Genomic DNA, 27,071 nt, shown 5'->3' on the forward strand with positions numbered 1-27,071 from the left:
ACTGGGGATGAATGGCATGAAACAGGGATGAAGGTTAAAATCCATCCCCATGAGAGGATGGAGGCGGGGATGGACTTACGCTTTCCCCCGCCCCATCCCCATCACGATCCCCGTCCTGCCCCATCCCCAATCCTTCTAAAGGATGGCAATAGACCGAGGGGAAACGGGGACCCTCCCCGCCTCATCCCCGTTTGGACCGGGGATGGAGGACATGAAACGGGAATGGAGGCGGGGGTGGAGGTTAAAATTCATCCCCATGCAGGGATGGAGGCAGGGGTGGAGGTTCGAATTTGAGACGGGGCGGGGGTGGAGACCTTGTCCCCCATCCCCGTCCGGGTCCATTGCCATCCCTATGCACAAGCGTGATGCTTATACCCCATTCCGTAGAATGTGTCTCTAAACATGTGGCGAAGAGAACGATCCATGCTTCATCTGCAGCACCTATAAGCGGTGCCAAATCTTCATCCCACGTTAGTTACAGTTAAGAAGTAAGCTTCCTACTTTACCAAGAGGGGCTCCGCTTGTCAGGTAGGAGCAGCTAGTGCACGTCACCTTTTGTTGAGATGTTGCGGGTTCAAAACCCAATGGTATAGTGTAACTGCTAGGAGTCTGTTTAACCCCAGCTTGCCTTAAAAAAAAAAAAGAAGTAAGCTTCCTTCTCTTTTTTTTCCTATGGGATTGTGACAATCAATGGTTTGTCAATATATGATTTGCGAACTTTGTTTGTCCATTTCCTTGCCGAGAACAGGGATGAAATTACATGATTCGGCTTTGACGCACGTGCCTCACCAAAAGTTTTGACAGACTGGTGTTTAGCTGGAAGAAGAGAAAGATTAGAATAGAGCACAAGTCTTCTCAAAAAAGAAGAAACAGAGCGCAAGTAACGCCATCAGTTCTCTGCGAGAAAAGCAAAAGTTCATTAACGACTTGTGTAACAGCAGCTTTTTTTGGTTATTTTATATTAGAAAGGAAAGAAAAGCTTAGAAGATTCTTAACATGCCAAATTTTATTATTTTGGACCTTTTATTGGTGGTTCCATTTTGCAAAATTTTGCAAGCGAGATGCTACAAATAGACCACCTTTTTTTTTCAGTAACAGAAACAATAGAATTACTTGCCGGGCACCGTAAAAAAATGCACAAATGCAAAGCTTCTCCATGCTTGAATGGGGTAAGCAGGACATCCAAAACATTTTCAGAAAGAACCATAGACAATGAGCATCTACTTAAATTAAGGTTACCATAGCCCTCGGTTGTCTTTAAGACCTAGGTCAGAATACATAAACTATGTAAATGTTTGTGTACCTAGGTCAGATCTCATGGGCTAAAGCGCCCTTGACGTTCATCAAGTTGGTCATAATAAGTCTATACTCAACAAACCGTGCATATATCACAGTGGTGTTCTAGTGCTTATCAAGAACATAAACCATATGTGCCAACAAAAATTTATAATAAAATTCGGGTTTTGTGTTTTTCTTTTACTTTGTTCTGTTAAGTTTTTCGCTCTACTCATTTGCTTATAACTAATATCTCAATCTGACCGAAACTCATTCATACAGTCTGTATTATCATATCTTTGTTTTCATAGGCTCAACTTCAAGATTCTTTCACTTGAATTTCCCAATAATATATTCTGAAATGCACACAGCATGGCTTCCGAATGTGTCACTTGTCCATGTCAAAGTACTACAGCCCACGAAAGTTGACACATTTCAAGACCGCACATTTAAGAATAAAATACTGCATTCTTGACTATATGTTATTAAGTTGGTCAAGCAGGGACGTGCTAAGTCATCAGTGGCCCTAATATAAGACAAACATATAAGGCCTTGCGTGATTGCGATTTGAAAACAAACCCTTGTATACATATGATTTGATAACAAGTTCTTGGAAGAATCAGCGGATTTTCCTTCATCCATGCTGGCTTCTTTGGAATCAGAACTTGTATATAATTGCTGTCTATTGAAGCAATGTCAATCTCTAACTTTCACAATAATGCCGTGTGTAGTCCTATTTGAATCTCCATGGATATAATCTGCATCAGCCTAAAACGAAAACAAAAATGTTCAACAAGAAAGCAGACTCCAACTAGAGAGGTCAGATCTTAAGCAGAAGAAGAGGATGTCACTCTCTATGATTACCTTCTTGGGCCTTACCATACACTTCCAACTCATAAGCTATATGCTGGACCATTCATAGCCTACACAATTTTAGAATAGGTAACTAATATTTAAAAGAAATGAAGTATATGTCTGCCTATCAATGTTTCAAGTAGCTCACCTTTTAATGCCAGATTCCAAGAAAGACTGCAATACAAAATAGCAGTAGAAGACTGGCTTCTCTGCCAGGCAATAGCATAACATTCACAGGATCAATGGATCTGCAGATGCAAGATGGTGAAAGTAATTGTTCAATAATGAAGAAGCTATTAATTGTTTAATATCAGAATAGTCAATAACCATTCAATGTTAAAACATGAACAGATGTTCATTGACAGCACAAAGCAGTAAACAAAAAATGAACAGGAGAGAAAGAAGCAGACCAACTAAAGTACATGTGAGATACTAAAATAGGAGAGCTGTGAGCAATGTCTACATACAAATAAGATCATTTTCAATATTTTATTTTTCATCTGTACTTATGTACCATCAATACTTTTCAGAGTACACGGTACCATAGTAACGTAACCAAAAGAAAAGATGTCAAGAATGTCATCTTGTCCAGAACTTGGAACTACAATTTCCATTTTCTAGTACCACCTTGATTTCTCTTTCAATCTAATAGAAACTAGCTTCTTGTTTTACCATTCACAATTCTTTTAGTGTTTTATGTAGTAGAAACTCTGAAACAGTATTTTTGGGTGTAATTTGCACCATATTCATACCATTCTTCTCCAACTTAGCGCATGTTTTCCAAAAGACCACCCTCTACCCATTCCTTCTGTTCTCTCTCAGTCTAGGGGCCATAGAGTGGAAGAATTAGATCATGCCACAATCTCAATTAAGTAACCCAACAAAGGGAGGGGACAGGCAACTTATATAACATAAAAAAGGCTTTGATTCCATTACTCAGGTTCTTTCACTATCATTAATGGGAAACTCAGCACCTCCAATAATACATGCCAGTCTGGTTTTCCTACAAACAAACATTTTAAAGGTCACAGTGTAAGAATAATTATTAGTGTTAATGCAGATGTTTTTGGTGCCACAATATTGCTGAAAGTGCTCAAGCTCAAGCAAATTTCATTTTAGATGTCCTAATGTTGAACGGAACTAGAACCATGCTGATCTGATGAAACCAGACTTAACATTGAAAGATTCAGCCCTTTGGTGGCAGCTCAAGGTGAATGTTGATTTCCTTAGTGAGTCCTTGCTTACCATGATAACAAGTTGAAGACCTATTTGTTGATGGGCCAACATCCTTAGAACACTGTGCATGTGCAGAGTGAAACTATGCAACATCATAACCATGGGATCCTGGATGGTGGGAATTCCAAGAATATGGTATCTCAGAAATTCATTGAGAAACTTAATTTAAAGATTGTAATTCACCTGCAAAAGCACTAGATTGCATGACCTAAGCAAGGAATTCAGATAGCCTTTGTTACCTAAAACATTGAATATGAATGTCACTGTTAGACATGGTCACGAAGCATCAAACAAGTCGAACTTTAAAAAATTAGATATGCGGACAGGGCTCTCTCTCTCTCAGAGAGAGAGAGAGATGCCAAAACTCAATAAAGGAGAAACTTTACATGATAAAAGATGTATGTAAACTGTAAAGTCTTTAAACTTCATATTAAAAATTGCTATGATTTTTTAGAAAATAAAACTCAAAAGGCTATTTGGAATTAGAGGCCATCACTTTTACTATATGGTCATGCTTGAGAAAACAAAAGCAAGTATCAGACACTACATGGAGTGCCCAATGCTTGGCATGCCTTGTCCAGCATGTCCAACAATGTCAAAGTTTGAAGATAAATGTCAAGAAGTTACTTCAATAGCCTTGAAACATAGGAGACGATGAAGAAGAAGGTGAATGACAGCAGAACCCCATCGCTGAGAGAAAATAGGGTGGCTCTCTACTCTCATTAATTTCTGTAATGATTATATTAGGTTCTGAAAATAACCAGAAACCCCTTGGTATAGAAGTACATTACACCACGTACACAATATATGAGAAAAGTTACAAATACCCTTATATATGAATAATACAGCACTCCTTCCTAAATAGCCTATCTCAGTTGTACATTTCCTTTTAATCATGGACAATTTGCCCTTTAAAATTGACATCTGAGCTTTAGTAGGGCTTTTAGTAAAGATATCCACTATTTGACTCTTTAGCAACAAAGCTTGCCTCAAATTCTTTATCTTCTTTACTCTGATACTCTATGTCACACGCACTCTTCTAACAGGGCACCGCACCGCACCCGCGTCGCACTCGCACCCAGGCAGGTGCAACACTTGGACACAGTTTCCTTTGTGTTAGGTGAAGTCAACCACATTGAGGTCCATTTCTACCCAAAAGTAGATTTAGTTAACCCTAATCAAGTTCATTTTTATCTATATTATATATCAATACATAAATGCACACAAATACATGTAGTATATATATATATCCTCCCCACACCCCTGCACCCAAGTTTTTTTAAAGTGATGCATCCTCACCCGTACCCGCACCCGCACCTATGTGACATAGCTGATACTCTTGATTTGGGTTTTTTTATTGAATAGGACATGAACAATTGATTTGTGTCTTGTGCATTGGGGGTGCTTAGATTGTGTTATTGGCTTCATTCTTAGACATCTAATTGTTGTTATTGTTGTTTGTGTGCAGGATTTTCTTGTAGTTTGAGAGTTAGTTTGAGATGGGAAAAGAGGAGACTATTCAAGTCATTCCAATAAAAGTTGACAGGACAAACTATGCCTATTAGTCTCAATTTGTAAGGACTGTCATGAAGGGATTTCGGCTATGTGGAGTACTTGGATGATACCAAATCAAAGCCAAAGAAGGGCGATGTCAACTATGATGTTGATATCATAGAGTGAGAGAAGGATAATGCTCAAGTAAAATTGTGGCCCTTGGGTTATGGGTGTTAAAATGTAAAACTGTACATATATGTATATATAATAATATTATATTATTATATATATATAAATACATTTTTAATTTCTTTCTTTTCTGTATTTTTTTTCCTTTATTTTTATTTTTTTGTCTTTATGTCATCTAGTTCAGTTTGAACTAGAATGACTGTTGCTAGTCAAGTCCTGTCCAGACTTGACTAGCAATAGAGCTGTTGGACTGACACATTCCAACAGCTCTAAATAGAGCTGTTGGACTGTACCCAACAGCTCTATTGAGTCCTCTTTCAGTTGTGTATATAAAGGGGTGCAGCCCCTCTTGTATTTTACCCCAATGCTTCTTAAGCAATTGGTTTTTCATATCAATAAAGAATACATTTTTATTTTTATTTTGTTTCCAGTTATACCCTTTTTAAGGGTTGTGCTTTACTGTCATTATTGACACTTGCTCTTGTTAATCAAAGCACGTGTTTCGAAGATCCCCATTTCATTTCATGGTATCAGAGCCGCGGAAGTACTAAATCTTGAGGAAAAGCTGCCTCGGTTTCCGTGCCCGTTTGCAAAAGTGTTCGCCACTTGAAGAGAAGTGTTTTATCACTTCATTGGAGAAGATTTCACATCTTGTTGTATTGTTTTTTTTTTCTTTCTTTCTCATTTTCCTTCTTGTTTCTCTTCTATCCCTATTCTTTCTCTCCTTGTAATCGATGGATGACAATGATAAAGTCACCATCATGCCTATGAAACTAAGCGATACGAACTATGTAACATGGGCTTCAATCATGAAGCACCATATATGGGGAAAAGGCTTATGGGGGATTGTGGATGGTTCCGATTCGGAACCTAAGCTATCTCTTACTAAAAAGGAGGGAGATAAAGAGGTCCCTCTATCGGAAGAAGAGAAAATCAAGGCTATTGCCTCATACGAGAAGAAATGGAAAGAATGGAGAATATCTCATGCGAAGATAATGTCATGGCTTATCAATAGCGTTGACATTAAAAAATGCTCAAGTCTTGCCAAATTTGATCATGCCGATAAGGCATGGGAATACCTTAAGAATATGTATTCCCTTAAAGATATTGCACACGTGTGCAACCTCCAAGAAAAAGTTCGAATGATGACACAAGGAGACAAAACTATTCGTGAATATTACAATGGGTTGTCCGAACTTTGGGAAGAACTTTCCCTTTTAGAACCAAAGTGGCATTGTGCCGAAGACATCGAGCTTCGTTAGAAACAACTCGATGCTGAACATTTTTACCAGTTTATCACTGGATTAAGGCCGGAATTTGAAACCACTAAATCGGCCCTACTTCACCGGGGAAAAATTCCTTCTATTGTTGAAACTATTGAAGAGTTAACAATGGAAGAAAATCGTCTCCGGAAAGGTTCTTTAAAAATTGAAGATGATTCCGTTTTAGCCGTGTCTAGACCAGGGAATCATGTTCGATCATATAGGCCTCCTCACTTTAACCGACAAAATGGTGACTATGATAAGAAGAAAGTTATTTGTCATCACTGTCATGAACCGGGACACTACAGGCCACAATGTCCCAAACTTAAGGAGCTGAGAGAAAAAAGAGCTGCAATTGCTGGATCGGAGCCTAAAGATCAGGATGCACCAGTTTCCCTGGCCCAACTAATGGAGATTCTTCAGCCTCTCATCAAAGGTGCCTCTTCTTCATCTGAAGCTTCAACCGGCGCAGCAGCCTCATCTTTTTCTGATTTAGGTAAAATTTCTTGGCTTCTTGACTCTGGTGCATCTTTTCATATGACCCCAAATAATCAAAGTCTATCCAAATGTGTTAAAAATAAAACAAGTGTGTCAAAGGTCTTTACTGCTGATGGGACTTCTCTTGAAATAGAAGGAATAGGAAATTTTGAAAAAATTTATAAAACAAAAAATTTTTTTATTCCAGAAATTAGACATGTTCCCAAATTAAATTTAAATCTTTTATCTGTATCTCAAATTTCTGATTATGGGTGTAATATTTCTTTTTCTTCTCATGGTTGTTGGGTACAGGATCGCCAGTCAGGCAAGCTGATTGGGGAAGGCCATAGAGAAGGAGGACTCTATTACATGGATTTTTTGGAAATGCCGAAGAAAGCTTTTTGTTATAATATTCAAAAAATAGAGTTGGAACTGTGGCATAAGAGACTTGGTCACCCACATATAGCCAAAATCCAACATTTTCCAAATCTAGGAAAATTTTGTAACTCTGAATCATTTGATTGTAAAGATTGTATTCTCGGCAAAATGAAAAGATTACCATTTTAGAACAGAACCTTTTTCTCTTCAAGACCACTTGAATTAATACACTCGGATGTTTGGGGTCCTGCACCAGTAATTTCTAAAGGAGGATTTGTTTACTATGTTATTTTTGTCGATGATTTCTCCCGACATACGTGGATGTACTTTCTCAAACATAAGTCTGAAGTATTTTCATACTTTCAAACTTTTCATAATATGGTTAAAAACAAATTTCAAAATGATATTACTATTTTTCGCACAGATTCAGGGGGAGAGTTTTTATCCACAGATTTTCAAAATTATCTTAAATTGCATGGCATCACACATCAAAGATCTTGTCCTTATACACCTCAACAAAATGGACTGGCAGAACGAAAACATCGCCATATTATAGAAACCACTAGAACTTTATTAATAGCAAATCAAGTCCCTAAAGACTTTTGGGCAGAAGCTGCCTTAACTGCCACCTATCTCATTAATAGGATGCCATCTTCTTCGTTACAAAATATCACTCCCATTGAAAAACTAATGAACATTTCTCCAGACTACTCTAGATTAAGAATATTTGGGTGCAAATGTTTCATATTTACTGACAAAAATGATAAACTTTTCCCTCGTGCGATTCCCTGTGCCTTTTTAGGATATGCTGAAAACCAGAAAGGTTATAGATGTTTTGACTTCAAAAATAATAAACTATATGTGTCTAGAAATGTTTCCTTTCTTGAAAAGGAGAGCTTCTTTGATTTTAGAAAATTAAAAGACGTCACTGAGTACTCATTTTTGCTAGATCTAACATCAACATCTGATGAATATGACCTTGATTGTAACTTTGATGATGATCAAAGAATTATTGATCTTAATGTTGAAAATGAAGAAGTTCATAGAGATACTAGTATTCAATATTCCAGGCGACAAGAGTCTAATACTCCATGTGCACTTGAGAAATATTCTAACATTCCAACTAGACAATCATCCCGAATCTCGAGGCCTCCAGAAAAGTTTGTATCATACGAGTCTTTCTCACCCACATATAGGGCAGTTATTGCATTAATTCACTCATATGAAGAACCATCCACATATTTTCAAGCAAAAAATGATATCAAATGGATAGAAGCCATGAAAGCTGAATTAGATGCACTTGAAAAGGCTTCTACATGGAATATTCAAGATCTTCCTCCAGGGAAGAAAACTATAGGATGTCGATGGGTTTATAAAATTAAAACCAAGAGTGATGGTACTCTTGAAAGATATAAAGCCCGTTTAGTAGCCAAAGGTTATGCCCAAGAATATGGGATTGATTATGAAGAAACCTTTGCTCCGGTGGCTCGTATGACTACTGTCCGAACCTTAATTGCCTTAGCTTCTATAAAAAAATAGTCTATTTTTCAAATGGATGTCAAAAATGCTTTTTTAAATGGAAAGCTAGTTGAAGAAGTATATATGGAACCCCCTCCTGGTCTAAGTATTCCTAAGGGTAAAGTCCTTCGCTTAGAAAAAGCTCTTTATGGACTTAAACAAGCACCAAAAGCTTGGTATGATAGGTTTAGTCGTGTTATGATTGATATTGGTTTTCAATTCTGTTTAACTGACACTGCTTTGTTTATTAAGAATTCTGATGCAGGGATCATTGTGCTTCTTCTCTATGTGGATGATATGATCATCACCGGAAGCGATAAACAGGGAGTTAAAACAATCAAAACACTTCTTAAATCTCATTTTGAAATGACTGATTTGGGCTTGTTGAGATATTTTTTAGGCATTGAAGTTGCTTATTCTCCTAGAGGATATTTATTATCTCAGACTAAATTTGCTTTTGATATTGTTTTCAGGTCTGGTATTACTGATGATAAGAAAGTTGACACTCCAGAAGTTGTTAATGTTAAAATGAAGATTGATGATGGAGAACTTCTTGCAGACCCTACTCCTTACAGACAGCTTGTCGGGGCACTTTCCTATCTATCCATTACCAGACCAGATATAGCACATGCTGTTCATACAGCAAGTCAATTTCAACATGCTCCTACTTCTGTTCATATGGGAGCAGTCATGCGTATTATCAGATACATCAAGTCCTCTCTTTCACGAGGACTTTTCTTATCTTCCTCCTCTTCTCTTGATTTAATTGCATATACTGATGCTGATTGGGGAGGTGATCCCAATAACAGACACTCAACCACTGGCTTTTGTGTCTTTTTAGGGGAATCATTAATCTCGTGGAGGTATAAAAAGCAGCAGAAGGTATCTCTCTCATCCACCGAAGCTGAATACAGAGCCATGGCAACCACGACCATGGAAGTAGTTTGGCTCCGACGACTGCTTGCTAACATGGGAGTTGAAGCAACAAAGGCTTCACAAATGTGTTGTGACAACAAAAGTGCGATCTACATTGCCAGTAACAGAACATTCCACGAACGCACCAAACACATCGAAATGGATTGTCACTACGTCAAAGAGGAATATCTACACGGGATAATTGATCTGCCATATGTCACTTCAGAATATCAGTTAGCAGACTTCTTTACAAAGCCTCTCGCTGCTCCCCGATTTCACTTTCTCTTAGACAAACTTTCGCTCATTGTACCGTAAGTTTGAGGGGGAGTGTTAAAATGTAAAACTGTACATATATGTATATATAATAATATTATATTATTATATATATAAATACATTTTTAATTTCTTTCTTTTCTGTATTTTTTTTCCTTTATTTTTATTTTTTTGTCTTTATGTCATCTAGTTCAGTTTGAACTAGAATGACTGTTGCTAGTCAAGTCCTGTCCAGACTTGACTAGCAATAGAGCTGTTGGACTGACACAGTCCAACAGCTCTTAATAGAGCTGTTGGACTGACACATTCCAACAGCTCTAAATAGAGCTGTTGGACTGTACCCAACAGCTCTATTGAGTCCTCTTTCAGCTGTGTATATAAAGGGGTGCAGCCCCTCTTGTATTTTATCCCAATGCTTCTTAAGCAATTGGTTTTTCATATCAATAAAGAATACATTTTTATTTTTATTTTGTTTCCAGTTATACCCTTTTTAAGGGTTGTGCTTTACTGTCATTCTTGACACTTGCTCTTGTTAATCAAAGCACGTGTTTCGAAGATCCCCATTTCATTTCAATGGGGAGCAAAACTTTGCAATCAACGTTATGAAGTATGAGGCAGCTAAAGATGCTTGGGGGTATTTTAAGCAAATCTATAAGCAATCAAATTGGACTAAGAGTTATTAACTAGAGCAAGAACTTAAGGCATTGAGACAAGGAAATGATTCAATTCAAGTGCTCTTTGTCAGATTTCAGCAGTTGTGTGATGTTTTAGACCTGATGATGCTTAATACTGAGTGCACCAAGCGTGATGAATGCATAGAGTGTAAGATCCGTAATGGTGAAGCAAGAGACCAGCAGTTGGTCATTGCCTTTCTAATGGTACTTCATCTTGAGTTTGATTACGTTCGCAGCAGTATCCTTCATCACCCTTTCCTTCCTACTCTAATCCACACACTAGCAAAGTTAGCTAAAGAGACTAAAATTAAATATCCCAGCATCCAGGCTTCTAATGAGACAGTACTTGTTGCTTCAGTTAGATAGCCAGGAGGCTCAGGAGGAGGTAGAGAAGGTGCTACTGTGGGAATTTGGAGTCACTATTTGTGGAAGATCTTGCTTGTATTATGACAATATTAGTAATTATTCACATTGCAAAGAATTTCATAAGCAGAAACAACATATTGAGATAGACTGTCACTTTACAAGGAGAGCTTATGAAAATGGAATCATTTTTTTGGAGCATGTGAGCTCTAAAGATCAAGTCGCAGATGTACTTACTAAGAGCCTCACCCCTTTGCATTACTAGTCATTCCTTAGCAAATTTGTGATGATTCCTCTTGCATCATCTCAAGCTTGAGAGAGTTTTGAGACAGTATTTCTATACTTTTTTGTCTTCTTGTATAAAGTCAAAGATAGGAGGGTAGTTGAGTAATTTTTCTCATTGTTTGTTAGTGAGTGAAGGGACGTCCCCTTATATTGTTGTATTCTTCTCATTTTGAGCTAATGAAGTTTTCTTGGAGTGTGTCTTCTTCATCTTCTTGCTTACATAGCCCTCCTTTGTGTTTTGATAATACAATATCCCTACAACATTCCTAACAGGATGTGGCTGGACCTCTAGGATTGTCTAGGTAACATAGAGGACAATTGTCACTAAACATCATTTAGTTAAATTTTCTATTTATGTGTGGTGGGATGGACTCTTATGGGCATTGTGTTGTGGGGCATTTGATTGGCAGGCCCTAACAATATGAACACTTTTAAGAACTATCTATACTTTTTAAAGAATGGTAAGATCATCTTAACACTAACTAAATTTCTAAACAGCAGCATGAGGCACTATCTCTCTCCACAAAAATCCAAGGAATTCGTGTGGATACATAGCCACAATGCAACCTATGGTAGATCGAGTTTGAGGCAGCAGGTTAACAAGTTACAGAAAGGGTGATCCATGTGATATTGCATGGACACATTTGAGGTCCATAAGGTATCATCATGAAAGAAATGACCATCAGATTTGAACACATGAAGCAGAAAATAATTTAATTAATTGAAGTGAAAGAAAAAAGAACACTCAGGGAGACATGCAAAGTTGAAAATCCCCGTGCTAGAACCAAATCATTTCAACTCATTGTGACTTGTCTGATTTGTGGGAGAAAGGCTTGAGAGCCATATGGCAAGGAGCATGATGGCCAACAGTCATACCAAGCTTTTGGAGCAGATCAAAATATCAATGTACTACTCAATAATGCTTTGTATTTTCATTCATTGTTTTTTTCTAAATAGTCTGGCAGAAAGAATCTGCCTTTGTCAAGTGTACTTTTGCCATAGGTTAGCTTATGATTTTATTTAAAGTTAGTTGTGGATGATCGTAGGATGCTTGTGTAGATAAATGAGAAGTTGCATCAACAAGTTCCCCACTTCCCTTTGAGGTTCATCTTGATGCCATTGGCATCATCATTATCTTTACCCTTTTTTATTTCCTATTATTAATCGATTTGCTCAAGCATTTGTTGAATTAGCTTCTGCTATTGAGATCAAACATTGCCCATGTACTAAACACGCTTGGCATTGTCAAGCACCCACTTTGGTTGTAGTTCATGTGGTCATTTTTGCATTTGACTAGTGATCATATTATTGATGTCCCCACTTATCCTATCATTACACTATCAACCACTTGGAGCTCCAAATGTCCTATCATAGTTTGGCTTAATATTTCTCAATGCAGCTTTCTGTATCAACTAGTTCACAACCTCACTTTTTGCTTATATGGCAGAGGTTCCAATAAGTTAGATGTGTAAAAATGGCTGTTCAATGTGTTCTGCTTTTTAAAACTTTTGTCCTGAACTTTGCCAGTTTGTGAAGGATGTTGACTACTTATGGTGATTTTCAGTGGCAAAGATTAATATAAGATTAGCATAACTCCATAAGTTTTTTGGGCATCCTCGCCTGTCATAGTGACATGAAAAAACATAAGAGCCTGCATCTCTCACTCTCATATGGCAGCTTTATGCTACAACTTTTACATCTATGAGGAATGTTTGTCTTTGTTGCATTAGAGGATAGAAGTGTCTGGTTTTTTTCCAATGTCACATTAATGTGACAACTAGAATACGCTCTCTATGTTTGTCAGCAGCTTCTTCAGCATGAATTTGAGGAGTGATCTTCTCATGCCCTATGGCTGCATATGAGCTGAGTCAAAACTCAGGTGTCATGCTTGAGCTCAGCTTCATTGAACTCGAGTTCACTTGGGCTTGGCTTGGCTAAGCTCAAGTTGACCTATTTCTAGTTTAAAAGTTATGTACTTTTGCTCTTGTGAAAAAAGAAACAGGCACACAGACACACATCAGGTGAGCTTTCCAATGAGCCTAACCTCATAGTAGAGCTAAGCACGTTATACAAAATAAGCATACGACTAGGCTCTGGCTTGGTTCATTTAAGTAATGAGCAAGCTGAAACCAAGCCTTAAGGAGCCAAGCCCAAGTTTCTAACAAGAAGCTTGACTCCTTATGCAGCCTGGCCATGTGCATGTATCAAACAGTAGAATTTCAGACTTTCACATATTTCTAAGTTACTTTTCTGGGGCTACTTATGTAAATTCAACCTCATCCTAAGTAAACTTCACTGTGAAAATGAAACATATTTCTTCTGCTAAACCTTATTGAAGAATTTATATGTGACATAGTAGCCAAACAGGTTGATCAGCTTCACAAGGTATTTGGCATTGGATAATTGTCGATAATGGAAGTATTCCCTTTCGACTTACATTGTACAGTTGCGCTTAGAGTCTGTTTTGCTTTTGTTAAGTCTGATGTAAGCTGCCCGGTTCACGTGAATCAATACCCTGAAGGGGCAGCCCGTATACTTGAACTGTAATAGCCTGCGGGCAAAATTGTGAATGAAGTAAATGCGTTGAGCTTTCTTTTGTTCACCCTCGTTGTGATTGCTTCTTGTGATTGTAATTTTTCTCCTTCAATTCTCTCATGCTCTCTTGCACTCTGATTACAAGCTTCCGCGATCGGCAAGCGAGTTGACAAGTAGGCTTGCGGCGGTGAGGAGGGACCGTCGCGTCGCGCTGGCCTATTGAAGGAAATAGGCCCGTGACAAGTGGTACCAGAGCCCGTTCTCGTGCTGGGGAAGGGACTCCGGAGTTGGTGTCGACAGACACGCCGACATGTTTCTATTTGTGAGCAAGACATCGTGGCGCCTTATCAAAACTTGCGCAACACCAAAGGCAAGGCAGTTGCCGAAGCTGAGGAGATGGGTTCATCTCGGAACCAAGAAGAGTTGGCTGCAACTGTTAACAAGTTGATGGAAGAGTTGACTTCGCATGAGGAAGCGATTTCACGCGCATGTGAATCATTCAATGGACTGAATGATGTGGTGGCGAGCCTGCAAGAGCAGATAACCTTAATAATGGGGCAGGTCACTTCATTGACGACTACAATGGCCGACTTGCAGACTAAAGTAGGGGAGCTTCAGTTGAAGAACAGTACGTTGCAGCGGACGGTGACCCTAAATGGCGGAAATGGTGAGAGGTCATTAAGGATTGATGTGCCAAGACCAGTAAAATTCAATGGTTCTCGTGTCAGCAAGGCCATTGAGAACTTTTTATTTCAAGTAGAAGACTACTTGGATATCCAGGATGTGACCCTTGAAGACCTGAGGATTAAGGCTGCAGCGGCCTTACTTGATGGAGATGCTATCGCTTGGTGGAGGCGGAAGCGCAATGACATAGAGAGGGGTCAATGTGTGATAGACACCTTTGATGACTTCAAAATGGAGTTGCGCAACTACTTCATGTCAAGAAATGCGTAGAGAGAGGCATACCGGATGGTTCGTGAGCTCAAACACTCTGATTAGTTGCAAGACTATGTCAGAACGTTCCAGAAGCTTATGCTGGAGATACCTAAGATGCCAGAATACGACATGCTCAATTGGTTCATTGTGGGACTTCAGTCATGTGCACAGTCTGAAGTGAAAAGAAGCAACCTTCGTATTTTGGAAGATGCATATGTGGCGGTCGAGCGCTTAGTTGACACTCAGCACAAGCCTTTCACTCCATCCACCAAAGTAGAGAAGAAGCCTGACCACGGAAGCAAAAAGGATGAGCGGCGCGATGATAAAGGTGAGGCATCGACACGTCATCAATCCGAAAAGAAATAGAACTACACAAAACATAACAATAGCAACAAGGGTACGATTATGACATGTGGTTCTGTGGCGATAGGCACATCGCCAGGCAGTGCTCAAAGCGCCTCATGAAGGACGATGGGCAAGCCAATGATGCACAGAAAGAATGCAGCGATATTAAATGTAGTGACACTGAGACAATACAACCAAGGATGGGGGTCATGCGATCGATTAACGCGGTTAGAAGTTGCGCGGCTAAGAACATGCAGGTCAGTAAGAAACTTATGTACTTAGAAGTCATTATGAATGAAAAGTCTATTTCAGCAATGATAGACTCCGGGGTCACACACAACTTTGTCTTGCGGGAAGAGACAGAACGATTGGGCTTGGAGCCTAGGCCAAAGCAGAGGACCATCAAGACAGTAAACTCTGAGGCCAAGTCCATCCTTGGTGAAGCAAGAGACGTGACTATTCAAGTGGGGAGTTGGGTCGGCAAAACCAACTTCTCTGTGGTGCCCCTGGACGATTTCAAGATGATTTTGAGTATGGAGTTTTCGCGAAGCCAGAATGTTATGATGCTGCCAAAATTTAACACGTTGACGATCATAGGGTCAGACCTGTCTCACACATTGCAGTGCCTTACGCAAAAAGGTAAGTCTCCAGTGTTATCGGCAATGCAGCTGAAGAAGGGTGTCAAGCATGAAGAGCAGACATTCTTAGTGGCAGTGCGCGCAGAAGAAGGGAAGGTATAAGCAGCAGTGCCGCCGACCCTAGCCCCACTATTGGAGGAGTTTTGGGGGGTGATGCCTCCGGAATTGCCAAAGCGTCTTCCGCCAAGACGTGAGGTCGACCACAAGATTGAGTTGACCTCGGGAGCGAAGCCTCCTGCAATGGTTTCACACCGTATGGGGCCAGCTGAACTGAAGGAGCTGCGCAGGCAGCTAGATGAGATGTTTGACACAAGCATTGTTCGTCCATTAAAAGCCCCATTTGGTGCCCCAGTCCTTTTTCAGATGAAACATGATGGCTCCAAACGGTTATGTGTGGATTACCGTGCTTTGAACAAGGTCACGGTGAAGAATAAGTACCCATTGTCACTGATAGCGGACTTGTTCGATCAGCTAGGCAGTGTCTGTATCTTTTTCAAGCTAGATCTGCGATCGGGTTACTGGCAGGTGAGGATTGCTGAAGGTGATGAGCCGAAGACAACTTGCATCACCCGCTATGGTGGTTACGAATTCCTAGTAATGCCATTCGGGCTGACAAATGCTCCAGCCACGTTCACGACTTTAATGAACCAGATCTTCTACTCTTACTTAGACAAGTGTAAGTTTTCCTTCTTGTTCCTGTTTTGAGAAAGAGAAGAGAGAGAGAGGGAGAGAGAGATCTATTTCGGCTGTCACGATTTCTGTAAAAGAAATTGTGACCTAAATGTATATTTAAGGTTACATTATACTATGGATCCGGGTCTGGTATATCCAGACCCGATAACAAAATACATTAACAAAATATATGATCTTCGAGTCGGATCCTGCAGATCCTGCACCTTTTTCACCCCCCCTCAAGTTGATGATGGTTTTGGACCATGAACAACTTGCTTTTAAGCATCCAAAAGCGATCCTTGGTTAACCCTTTGGTAAATATGTCTGCAACCTGTCTTTCAGTACTGACAAACTCAGGCTCAATCTCTTTTTCTTCAACCTTTTGTCTCATAAAGTGTTGGTCGATCTCAATGTGCTTGGCACGACTGTGATGTACTGGATTGAATGACATATTGATAGCACTTTGATTGTCACAGAGCAAGGTAGTGTGGGAGATCTTTTCTCCTACTTCAGTTAGAAGATGTCTGATCCATGTGACTTCGGCAGTGGCAGCAGCCATGGATCTATATTCAGCCTCAGTGCTTGATCTAGCGATAGCTTTTTGTTTTCTACTGCTCCAAGAGACTAAATTTCTTCTAATGAAGGCACAATATCCTGATGTAGATCTCCTTTCGTCGGGATCTCCTGCCCAGTCTGCATCACAATATATAGTAATTTCGTGCTCGTTTTGGCCATAGGACTCTGGTAAGTATATCAATCCATCCCCAATAGTCCCTTTCAGATATCTAAGGATCCTCTTGACCGCTTCCATATGTCCAGTGCGTGGCGCATGCATAAATTGAGACACTTGATTGACTGAATAAACAATATCAGGTCTAGTGAATGTGAGGTATTGTAACATTCCTATTATGCTGTGATACCTGGTGGGGTCAACACACAGATCTCCATCATGAGCGCTAAGTTTTTGATGAAGTACACTCGGAGTTCCTAGAGGTTTGCAGTCTTTCATGCTTGCCTTGCTGAGAACATCTACAATGTACTTGTGTTGAGTGAGTGTCAATCCATGAGCCTGGTTATCAACTTCTACACCTAGGAAATAGCGTAGAATTCCAAGGTCTTTCATTTTGAATCTTTGACCTAATAAGTCTTTTATTTCTTGGATGTGTTCCGCAGAGTTTCCTGTGATGATAATATCATCGACATAAATTAATAATAGAGTGGTCATAGACTGGCTTTTAAAGATAAATAATGAGTGGTCCAGCATGGAATGTGAAAATCCATGTTTCTGAATCTCTGATGAGAAGCTATCAAACCAAGAGCGAGATGCTTGCTTCAGGCCGTAGATGGCTCTTTTTAGCCTGCATACATGGGTTTTACAATTTTGTTCTTGATATCCAGGGGGTTGTTCCATGTATACCTCCTCCTTCAAATCCCCATGTAAGAATGCATTTTTTACATCAAGCTGACTCAACTTCCATCCATGTTCAACAGTCAGGGAAATGATAATTCGAATCGTTCCCATTCTTACAACCGGACTAAAAGTCTCATCATAGTCTTGCCCTGCTTCTTGAGTGAATCCTTTTGCTACAAGCCTTGCTTTATATCGTTCAATGGTTCCATCTGGCTTGTACTTGATTTTGTAGACCCATTTGCATCCGACAGCATTTTTGTCAGGTGGCCTGGGAACAACTTCCCATGTTCCACATTCATGCAAGGCTTGCATTTCATCATTCATGGCTTCTACCCATTTCATAGAAGTTGCTGCCTGGTAATACAAGATGGGCTCTTCGTCCTTATTGATGGCAGTTAAAAACAGTTGAAAATCCAAGGAGAAGTTGTTATAACTAACCCACCTGTCAATAGGATGTCGTATGCGGTTTGATTTTCTGACTGCAAGGGTATGAGAAGGAGTAGAATTAGCGACTGAGGCATGATCTGAATGGCTTGATGTTGTCGGTCTCTGTCTGGAATAGACAATGCCTTTGTATCTGCGCGGTACTTCCTCTGCATTCTGTGACCCCAACGCCCCAGTGATCTCAAATACCTCTTCTTGTTGCACGCAATCTGAGGAACATGTTTCATTGGAGCCAGCAAAAAGTTCTGAGCTTAGCAAAGGATAGTAAATTTCTGGTGACATATTCGTTGTGTCAGCTCCGTAATCAAAATTTTGTTCATCAAATACAACATTTCTTGAGGTTCTGATACGTTTGTTGGTGGGATCATAACACCTATATCCTTTGTAATCATCTGCATATCCCACAAATCTGCACTTTTGGGCTTTGTCTTGAAACTTGTTTCTCAGGAACTGATCAATGTGCACATAGCAAACACATCAAAAAACACGAAGATCATAATAACTAGGATAAGTTCCAAAAAGACAGTGATAAGGAGACTTATTTTCCAGAATAACCATAGGCAGTCTATTTATCACATGCACGGCAGAATGAAAAGCTTTTGTCCATAGGTTGATGGGAAGATTGCTGTCATGAAGCATACTCATGGCACTTTCAACGATATGCCTGTGTTTTCGTTCAGCAATTCCATTTTGTTGAGGGGTGTGAGGACAGGACACCCTTCTTCCTATTCCGTTATTTTGAAGAAAAGAGATAAAATCACGAGATGAGAATTCCCCACCTCCATCACATTGGAAAAATTGAATGGACTCAGAAAAATGATTTTTGACAAGGGAAAGAAAAATTTGAAACAAAGAGAAACTTCCGACTTATTTTTTATGAAATATATCCAAGTGTATCGAGTATAGCTATCAACAAAGATTAGATAGTATTTGCTCTCAGATCCAGAGGCAACTGGGGCGGGTCCCCATACATCAGAACAGATTATCTCAAAAGGTTTTGAAGCTCTCTTATTAATGGAATGAAAAGGCAATACATGACTCTTGCATGAAAGACAACTGGAACATTTGTGACTATTCTCATCCCTATTTAGACTTTCTTTTGGAATGAGATTATTAGATACAAGTTTCTCAATGAAATGACCTCCACAATGACCTAATCGACTATGCCATAAGAATGACTTATTACATTCAGCAATACTAAAAACATTAGCAGAAGATGATGAACACGACTTTAATGAAGGCTTTGAATTCAGGTGGACAGGACGAACAACATGACAAGGAGCTTCTTCAAAGACATACATATTGCCTCGTCTCTTTCCTTCAGCGAATGTTTCCCTCGTGCGTAGGTCTTTGACCTGCACAGAGAAGGGAGTGAATTCAACTGAATCATTATTATCATCAATAAGTTTGGAAACAGAGACAATATTTTTCTTAATATCAGGAGCATGAAGAACGTCAGAAAGAGTGAGAGTAGAATGTGACATGGGAATGACAGTTTTTCCAACATGAGAAACAGGATGGTGGGATCCATCTACAGTGACAATCTTACTTTTTCCAAAATAGGGAATGGGATTAGAAATCTTACCTGCATCACCTGTTACATGAGTCGCTGCCCCTGAGTCGACAAACCAGGTGCCTTCATCACTCTGCTTCAATTTCAACTCTGACAAGGCAGATATCAGCAGATCTTTAATCTCTCCACTACTTGAGAACTTTTTTTTGTTTTCTGTTTGTGGACCCTTTCCTTTATTCTCTGGATTATGCCAACAATTCGCCTTGATATGCCCCCTTTTGTTACAAAGGAAGCAGGTAGGAATGGATCTTGACCCCTGCGCATGAGTTAACATATTTGGAGTGGGAAGCAGACCACGCCCTCCGTGTCCACTTCGCCCTTGTCCTCCTCGTCCTCGTCCTCTACCATAAGACACCCCTGTGACAAAAACTTCCTGAGAATTTGTGTGGACGTGAGATTCCTCAAAGAACCCTTTCAGAGTCATCTCATACTGAATTAATTTTGCTCGCAACTCATCAAAGGTAGGAAGGGCAGGGAGACACAATAGGGAAGTGACGATCATGTTGTAGTCGGATCCCAATCCACTCAGAGTCTGTTGTACCATATCGCTGTCGCTCACCGTGCATCCTATAACTGCAAGTTGGTTTGTGATAGTCTTCATCTTGTTCAGATATTCCATGATGGTCATGGAATCTTTTCTCAACATTTGAAATTCCCTCTTGAGAAAAACCATTCTCGCCTGCGAAACTTGTGAATATGTTTGAACTAATTTTTCCCAAAGTTGCAAAGCAGTACAGTTGTCGGGAATTGCAACAAGAACCTCTTGGGACAAGGTGGAAGTGATGTATGCAACCACTGACTGATCTTTCCTTTCCCAGTTGAGGTACTCAACATTCTTGACATACACAATTGAACTTACTCTTTTGTCGTCTTTTTCTTCTCTCGTAACAAATTCGATTGGGGTGGGAGAGGTTCCATCAAGGTGACCTAAGAGACCTTGACTCCTTATAAAAGGAATGATTTGTCTCTTCCAAATCAAGAAATTTAAGGTATTCAACTTTTCATAAACGAGTTGATTGAGAAAGCTTGAAGAAAGATTCGATTGAGAAGAATAAGGATTCATTGAGAAATAAAATTCAACAAGAGTGTTCACGAAGTGCTCAGTCCCCTTTTTTTTTTAAATAAACAAGAGACCGCATGCTGTCAGATTCAGAAAAATATTGAGGCTAAACATTGAACTTTTCTTTACACTCTTGAATTTTTTTTGAGATTGACGTGATGAAAAGAAAATTTCACACGTTAAATATGTTTTCAGGTAAATGTAGAAGATGAAAGTCAGGGAAGAGGAACGTACAGCAAAAACTGGTATATCTGGATATGCAAAACAGATACAAAAGAGAAGATCGGACAAAGAGAACAAATCAAGTGATACCAAACAAAGGCGGATCTGAAATAGATATCGATTTGGTGTTTCACGTGAATCGATTTCAGTGATTCACGTGAAAAAAGGAATCTACCCTTTTTGCACAGACTGAATTCACGTAAAGAGGGTTTACGTGAATCTCAGATTACCACAAAGAGATCAAGCCCACGTGAGATGTGGGTCAGGTGTACAGAAAATTTCAGGAAGAAGGAGAAGAAATGAGCCACGTGAATCTCAAGCCCACGTGAGATGTGGGTCGAGTGCACAGAAAATTTCAGAGAACAGAAATAAAAATGAAAAGAAGGAGAAAGGAAGAAAAGTAGAAGGGGAGGAACGAAAAACCTCAAATCTCTGATCGTCGCACCTGTCGGAAACCTTCTTCAGCCCTCAGATGGATCTCCGCTCTGATACCATGTAAGTTTTCCTTCTTGTTCCTGTTTTGAGAAAGAGAAGAGAGAGAGAGGGAGAGAGAGATCTATTTCGGCTGTAGAAATCGTGACCTAAATGTATATTTAAGGTTACATTATACTATGGATCCGGGTCTGGTATATCCAGACCCGATAACAAAATACATTAACAAAATACATGATCTTCGGGTCGGATCCTGCAGATCCTGCACCTTTTTCAACAAGTTCGTGGTAGTCTACTTGGATGATATCGTGATTTACAGCAGCAACATGAAGGAACATGTCGAACACTTGCGAACAGTGTTTCAGGTGCTGAAGGAGAATGACCTCTGTGTCAAACGAGAGAAGTGTCTCTTCGAGCAGGAGGAGATCAGCTTCCTTGGCCACGTTGTGGGGCGTGGTGTGCTGCGTATGGATGGGCAGAAGATAAAGGCCATTCAGGAATGGGTTCTGTCAAGCAAAGTGCCAGAATTGCGGTCATTCCTCAGTTTGGCAAACTATTATCAACGTTTCATCGAAGGTTATTCCCTCATTGTTGCGCTCCTCACAGATTTGTTAAAGAAGAATCGGGTATGGCTTTGGACAGGAGCGTGCAAAGATCCCTTCGATAGCTTGAAGAAAGCCTTAGTGAGGGAGCCAATGCTGTGACTGCCTGATCATTCAAGACCCTTTGAAGTCCACACGGATGCCTCAGACTTTGCCATTGGCAGAGTTATTCTGCAAGATGGTCATCCGATCGCATATGAGAGTCGCAAGCTGAAAGATGCAGAAAGGCGTTACATAGTGCATGAACGTGAGATGACCACCATTATGTATTGCATCGGGACCTGACGGCACTACCTCTTGGGTGCTGAGTTTGTCGTCAAGACGGACAATGTGGCCATGAGCTATTTTCAGACGCAGAAAAAGTTAACGCCTAAACAAGCTCGATGGCAAATGTTTTTGACTGAGTTCGACTTTGCCTTGGAGTACAAGGTTGGAAAGACCAATGTTGTGGTGGATGCCTTGAGCCGTAGGGCTGAACTGGCAAGTGCGCGTGCAGAGACTTCTGAAGTGCACTTGGAGGGCGCATTGCTGAGCCGCATCCGCGAAGGTACGCAGCAGGATCCGACTGCACAACACCTTGTTTATCTAGCGCAGGCAGGAAAGACTCGACGATTTTGGCTACAGGATGGCCTCCTCGTAACAAAAGGGGGATGCATCTTCGTGCCGTGGTGGGGAAGCCTTCGCCGAGAACTACTTAAAGAGTGTCATGATACACTATGGGTCAGCCATCCTGGTCAGGAGCGGATCTTAATACTCCTTGAGCACGGCTACTATTGGCCGCATATGAGAGACGACATTGAGTGGTATGTGCGGACATGCCTCATCTGTCAGCAAGATAAAGGGACAAACCAGAAGGTTGTCGGTCTCCTTGAGCCTCTACCAATTCCAGAACGTCCTTGGGATAGCATCGTCATGGACTTTATTGTTAGTCTGCCGAAGCTAGAGGGCCTCAGTTCTATTTTGGTTATGGTGGATCGTTTCTCAAAGTATGTCACTTTCATCCCAGCTTTTAAGAAGTGCCCTGCAGAGAAGACTGAGAGTTGTTCGTAAAACATGTGGTGAAGCACTGGGGCATACCAAAGCGCATTGTGAGTGATCGCGATACTCGCTTCACGGGCAAGTTCTGGCGTGAAGTATTTCGGCTACTCGGCTCTGATTTGTTGTTTTCAACAAGCTTTCATCCGCAGACAGATGGGCAAACAGAGCGCATCAACGGAATACTTGAGCAGTACCTTAAGCACTTTGTTAGTGCCAATCAGAAAAATTAGGTGAAGCTCCTTGATGTGGCACAGTTTTGTTACAATCTGCAGAAGAGCCAGTCTTCAGGCCACAGCCCATTTGAGATAGCCACGGGGCAGTAGCCACTGACCCCGCACACTCTTGCTGCACAAGAAAAAGGAAGGTCATCCTTCGCCTATCAGTTTGTCTGCGACTGGCACGAGCAGAATGAGTTGACGAAGGCATTTTTACACAAGGCGGCAAAGAGAATGAAGAAGTGGGCGGACAAACATCGTCGGCTCGTGGGGTTCCAAGTATTGGTGAAGCTATATCCTGGTCGTAAAGGCATCTTTCGCGGGCGACACCACGGACTGCTCAGAAAGTATGGAGGACCCTTCACTATCACAAAGAAGGTGGGCAAGTTGGCATACAAGCTGAAGTTGCCCCCAGACTTCAAGGTGCACTCGGTGTTTCACATGTGCAACCTCAAGCAGTTCCATCCGGATGATGGAGACCTGGAACGTAGTGTGTCACAGCGCGCTCCCATTATGCAGAAGGCCCCGGCAACACAACGGGCCGAAAAACACATCAGTCAGATCCTTCGCCACAAAGTCAACTACTTGGGAGAAACAAAGAAATACTTGGTGCAGTGGGAGGAAACAGCGAAACCAACGTGGGATCCTGTATTCCGAATGAACAGCCACTACCCGGCTGAAGTCAGACCTTACCACGAAACAGATGGCGTCGAGGACAACGCATGATTTGAAGAGGGGGGTATGTTCCCTTACGACTTACATTGTACAGTTGCGCTTAGAGTCTGTTTTGCTTTTGTTGAGTCTCATGTAAGCTACCCGGTTCAAGTGAATCAATACCCCGAAGGGGCAGCCCGTATACTTGAACTGTAATAGCCTGCGGGCAAAATTGTGAATGAAGTAAATGCATTGAGCTTTCTTTTGTTCACCCTCGTTGTGATTGCTTCTTGTGATTGCAATTTCTCTCCCTCAATTCTCTCTTGCTCTCTTGCACTCTGATTACAAGCTTCCGCGATCGGCAAGCGAGCTGACAAGTAGGCTTGCGGTGGTGAGGAGGGACCGTCGCGCCGCGCTGGCCCATTGAAGGAAATAGGCCCAGGAAGAATGAAATGAATTTGTAGCAATGAAATAAACTCAATATCCACGATTGAGGGATTGGAGGACAGTAGCTAAACAGCCATATGCTAAATCAGCTTCACAAGGTATACATTAGTCAATTTCTGTTGGTGACGGAAGAAGAGAAATTTCTGGGTATAATCCCAGTATCCATCCTGGGCACTGACAAGATCTCACCTAATCTTAAAAAGGAGGAGAAGTCTCAGATTAGTTAAGATAGCCAATTGATCTTTTTTAACTCCAGAAATCCAGTAATATGTGCTATTCAGCACCCGGGTTGTGTATGCCCGTAAACCATCATCTAGTGTTGATATTTTATGATTTCACGGAGTTTCATTCGAGGTAAAAAAAAATCGTGTCCTCACTTTAAGCTCTTGAATGTATAAAATGACTTAAGCAGGTAAGAGGCAAGACTAACAATATTTTATCTTGACGGTATGTCAGTCGCTTGAATGAAAAGGATTCATCACTATAATTGCTTTAGAAGTATGTTTTAAACAATCCAAGGAACTGAGAATTTTCTAGTATGGATAATTGAAGAGGTACCCAATCGATTGGATCGAAACGGAGATGGCATTAGTGCAAAGAGGGTTCTTTAACGGTTACCTGGCTTTCCTCCGTGACCGGTGGATCCAAGCCATTACAGGGGGTAAAACACCGAACAGAAAGCAGTTCGCGTATACTCCTGCATAATCGAGAGCTGCAGAAAATGCTTCTCGAAAGAAGGTCGCTATGATAACTGGAACTCCGAGCACCATCAACATCATCAAGGGACTGTTGGGGTAGGAAGGCAGAAGCTTTGCCAACTGAGTTGCTGGAGCCGTCAGAGTGTTTTCATGGGTACCATTATTACCAACAGAGGAAGAAAAGCCGTCGCCGCACCCAACACGTGCATTGAGTTCAGGTTCTTGAGTTGCTCGAGCGGAAGACAAGACGATTCCCGATCGAGAAGGACGATCAATTGTGGTTCCACCTGAGCCAAGAAGATGATCACCTTCTTCGGGGCACTGATTTCCGAGTTGGGAACTCGGTAAAGAGCTCCCCGGCTTCCTCCCACCCATCGGTTTCGTCATCTCCAGCATATCAAGAAGCTGTTTCGGGAGGCCGAGGGCGTAGCCGATCAAGCTTGTCGCAAGGGCAGAAAACGCAAAACATTTGACTGCAGGCAAAGCGGCAGCATTCACAGAGAGCAAGAACTTGATGGGATCTTGGGAGGCCGCCGCATTGTTAGCCGGTCCTGCGAATCCCAGAACAACCAAATTCCACGATAGGACCATCAGAAGAGGGATCGTACCCCCAAACAGAATCGCCTTTGCGGCCTGGTATGGTGCAGTCGAGCCGACGACCTTGCATACGAAAGGGGTGATGACATGGAAACCCAGGGTAAGCACGGTCACTGGCACCGACGGCAGGATGGCGGAGACGGTCCAGGAAGCACGATCGAAGGAACGCAGCAGGTTGCTTCTGCCCAGGGACAGACCCACCCCAACAAGCGCAAATATGGAGAGGAGCATCAAGAAGCAGAGCACCCTGTTTGCGGAGTCGATCACGTCGAATGGGAAGAACCCAATCAAGCACCCGACGGTGCAAGGGAAGATGGCATTGGCAACCAGGGGATGGAGGGCCGGGATCCACTGAGAGACGACAGAACCGATGCCGGAGATACAGGCAACCAGCAGTGCGAAACCGAGGGACGCGTAGACCAACCCGACGAGCCAACCGATTCTAGTTCCCAAGGTATAGGTTGCTAGACCAGTGAAGCTCACCTCCGCAACTCTCTCTGCCTCCATAAGGGCGAAGGAGAGCTCGGCGACCAGAAGAATGGAGGAAATGACGTAGACCCAAGAGAGCAGGATGGCAAGGGTGGAGGGGAGGGGTCCCGATCTGGTGGTGGCAGAGGGAAGACCCAGCATTCCAGGCCCAACCGCGGTCCCTATGATGAGGCTGACAGCAGCCCAGAAACTCTTCCCTCCATCGCTTTCTCGGGCATCCAAATGCACCTCCTCCTCCTCCTCCACCTTGGCGTCAGCCTCGACTGGTTCATCATCGTCCCCTGAACCATGACATTGACAGGTGATCTTGCTCCTCGTCCTGGAGGAGAGGAGGATGGTGGTCAAGAAATTGAACGAATTAGAACGGGATCTGGTAAAGGAAGAAGAAGAAGAAACGAGGATGGGGGTGGGGTGGATGGAAGGATGGCTGAGAGAGAGGAGGTAACAGGTGATGGGTTGAGCGGCCTGAGGGGGGTGGGAGAGAAGCATGGCGGGACAGTCTGAGAAATGGACGTTGTCATCGTTGCCATCTTATCGTTCATTATTAACAGTTTTCTTTTTTTTTAGACAAGTCGCGACTCCTCGACTGGTAATCTAATCCGAATCCACATCCACATCTGACCAGGCAGGATTGAATTCAGATCCAAAATACAACATGCGATAAAACTGGACCGAGTAAAAATGATTCTAAGTTTTCTGAATTTGGACTAATACGACTTAAAAATTTATCCAAATTCAAATTGAATCTGAAAATAATGTAAGAAGTCCAAACGTGATTCAGATGCACACTCAGATTCATATCGGACATTATACTGAGTTTGATCCGATTGCACTGTTATGGCACGTCTTATCTGTTGGATTTGGATACC

General features: G+C 41.4%; 1 protein-coding gene across 2 annotated transcripts; it reads right to left on the minus strand.

Moving 5' to 3' along the window:
• Positions 1–1,728: 1,728 nt before the first annotated feature.
• On the minus strand, positions 1,729–27,071 carry LOC149826944 (Tryptophan/tyrosine permease). Of its 2 annotated transcripts, none has more exons than XR_016435125.1 (4): positions 25,037–27,071; positions 2,279–2,378; positions 2,140–2,198; positions 1,729–2,043 (listed from the first exon to the last, which is right to left on the minus strand). XR_016435125.1 is itself a non-coding variant. In XM_090020176.1 (4 exons), the coding sequence occupies exons 1-2, from the start codon at positions 26,689–26,691 to the stop codon at positions 2,282–2,284; spliced, it is 1,752 nt and encodes a 583-aa protein (XP_089876302.1). In that variant the 5' UTR covers positions 26,692–26,698; the 3' UTR covers positions 1,729–2,043; positions 2,155–2,198; positions 2,279–2,281. The 2 variants fall into 2 exon arrangements, 1 of the variants encoding a protein (XP_089876302.1); XM_090020176.1 differs by having other exon boundaries at positions 2,155–2,198; positions 25,037–26,698.

This window comes from Nuphar pumila, chromosome 10 (genome assembly GCF_984573655.1).
Source record: "Nuphar pumila chromosome 10, dmNupPumi1.hap1.1, whole genome shotgun sequence".
Classification (NCBI taxonomy): Eukaryota; Viridiplantae; Streptophyta; class Magnoliopsida; order Nymphaeales; family Nymphaeaceae; genus Nuphar; species Nuphar pumila.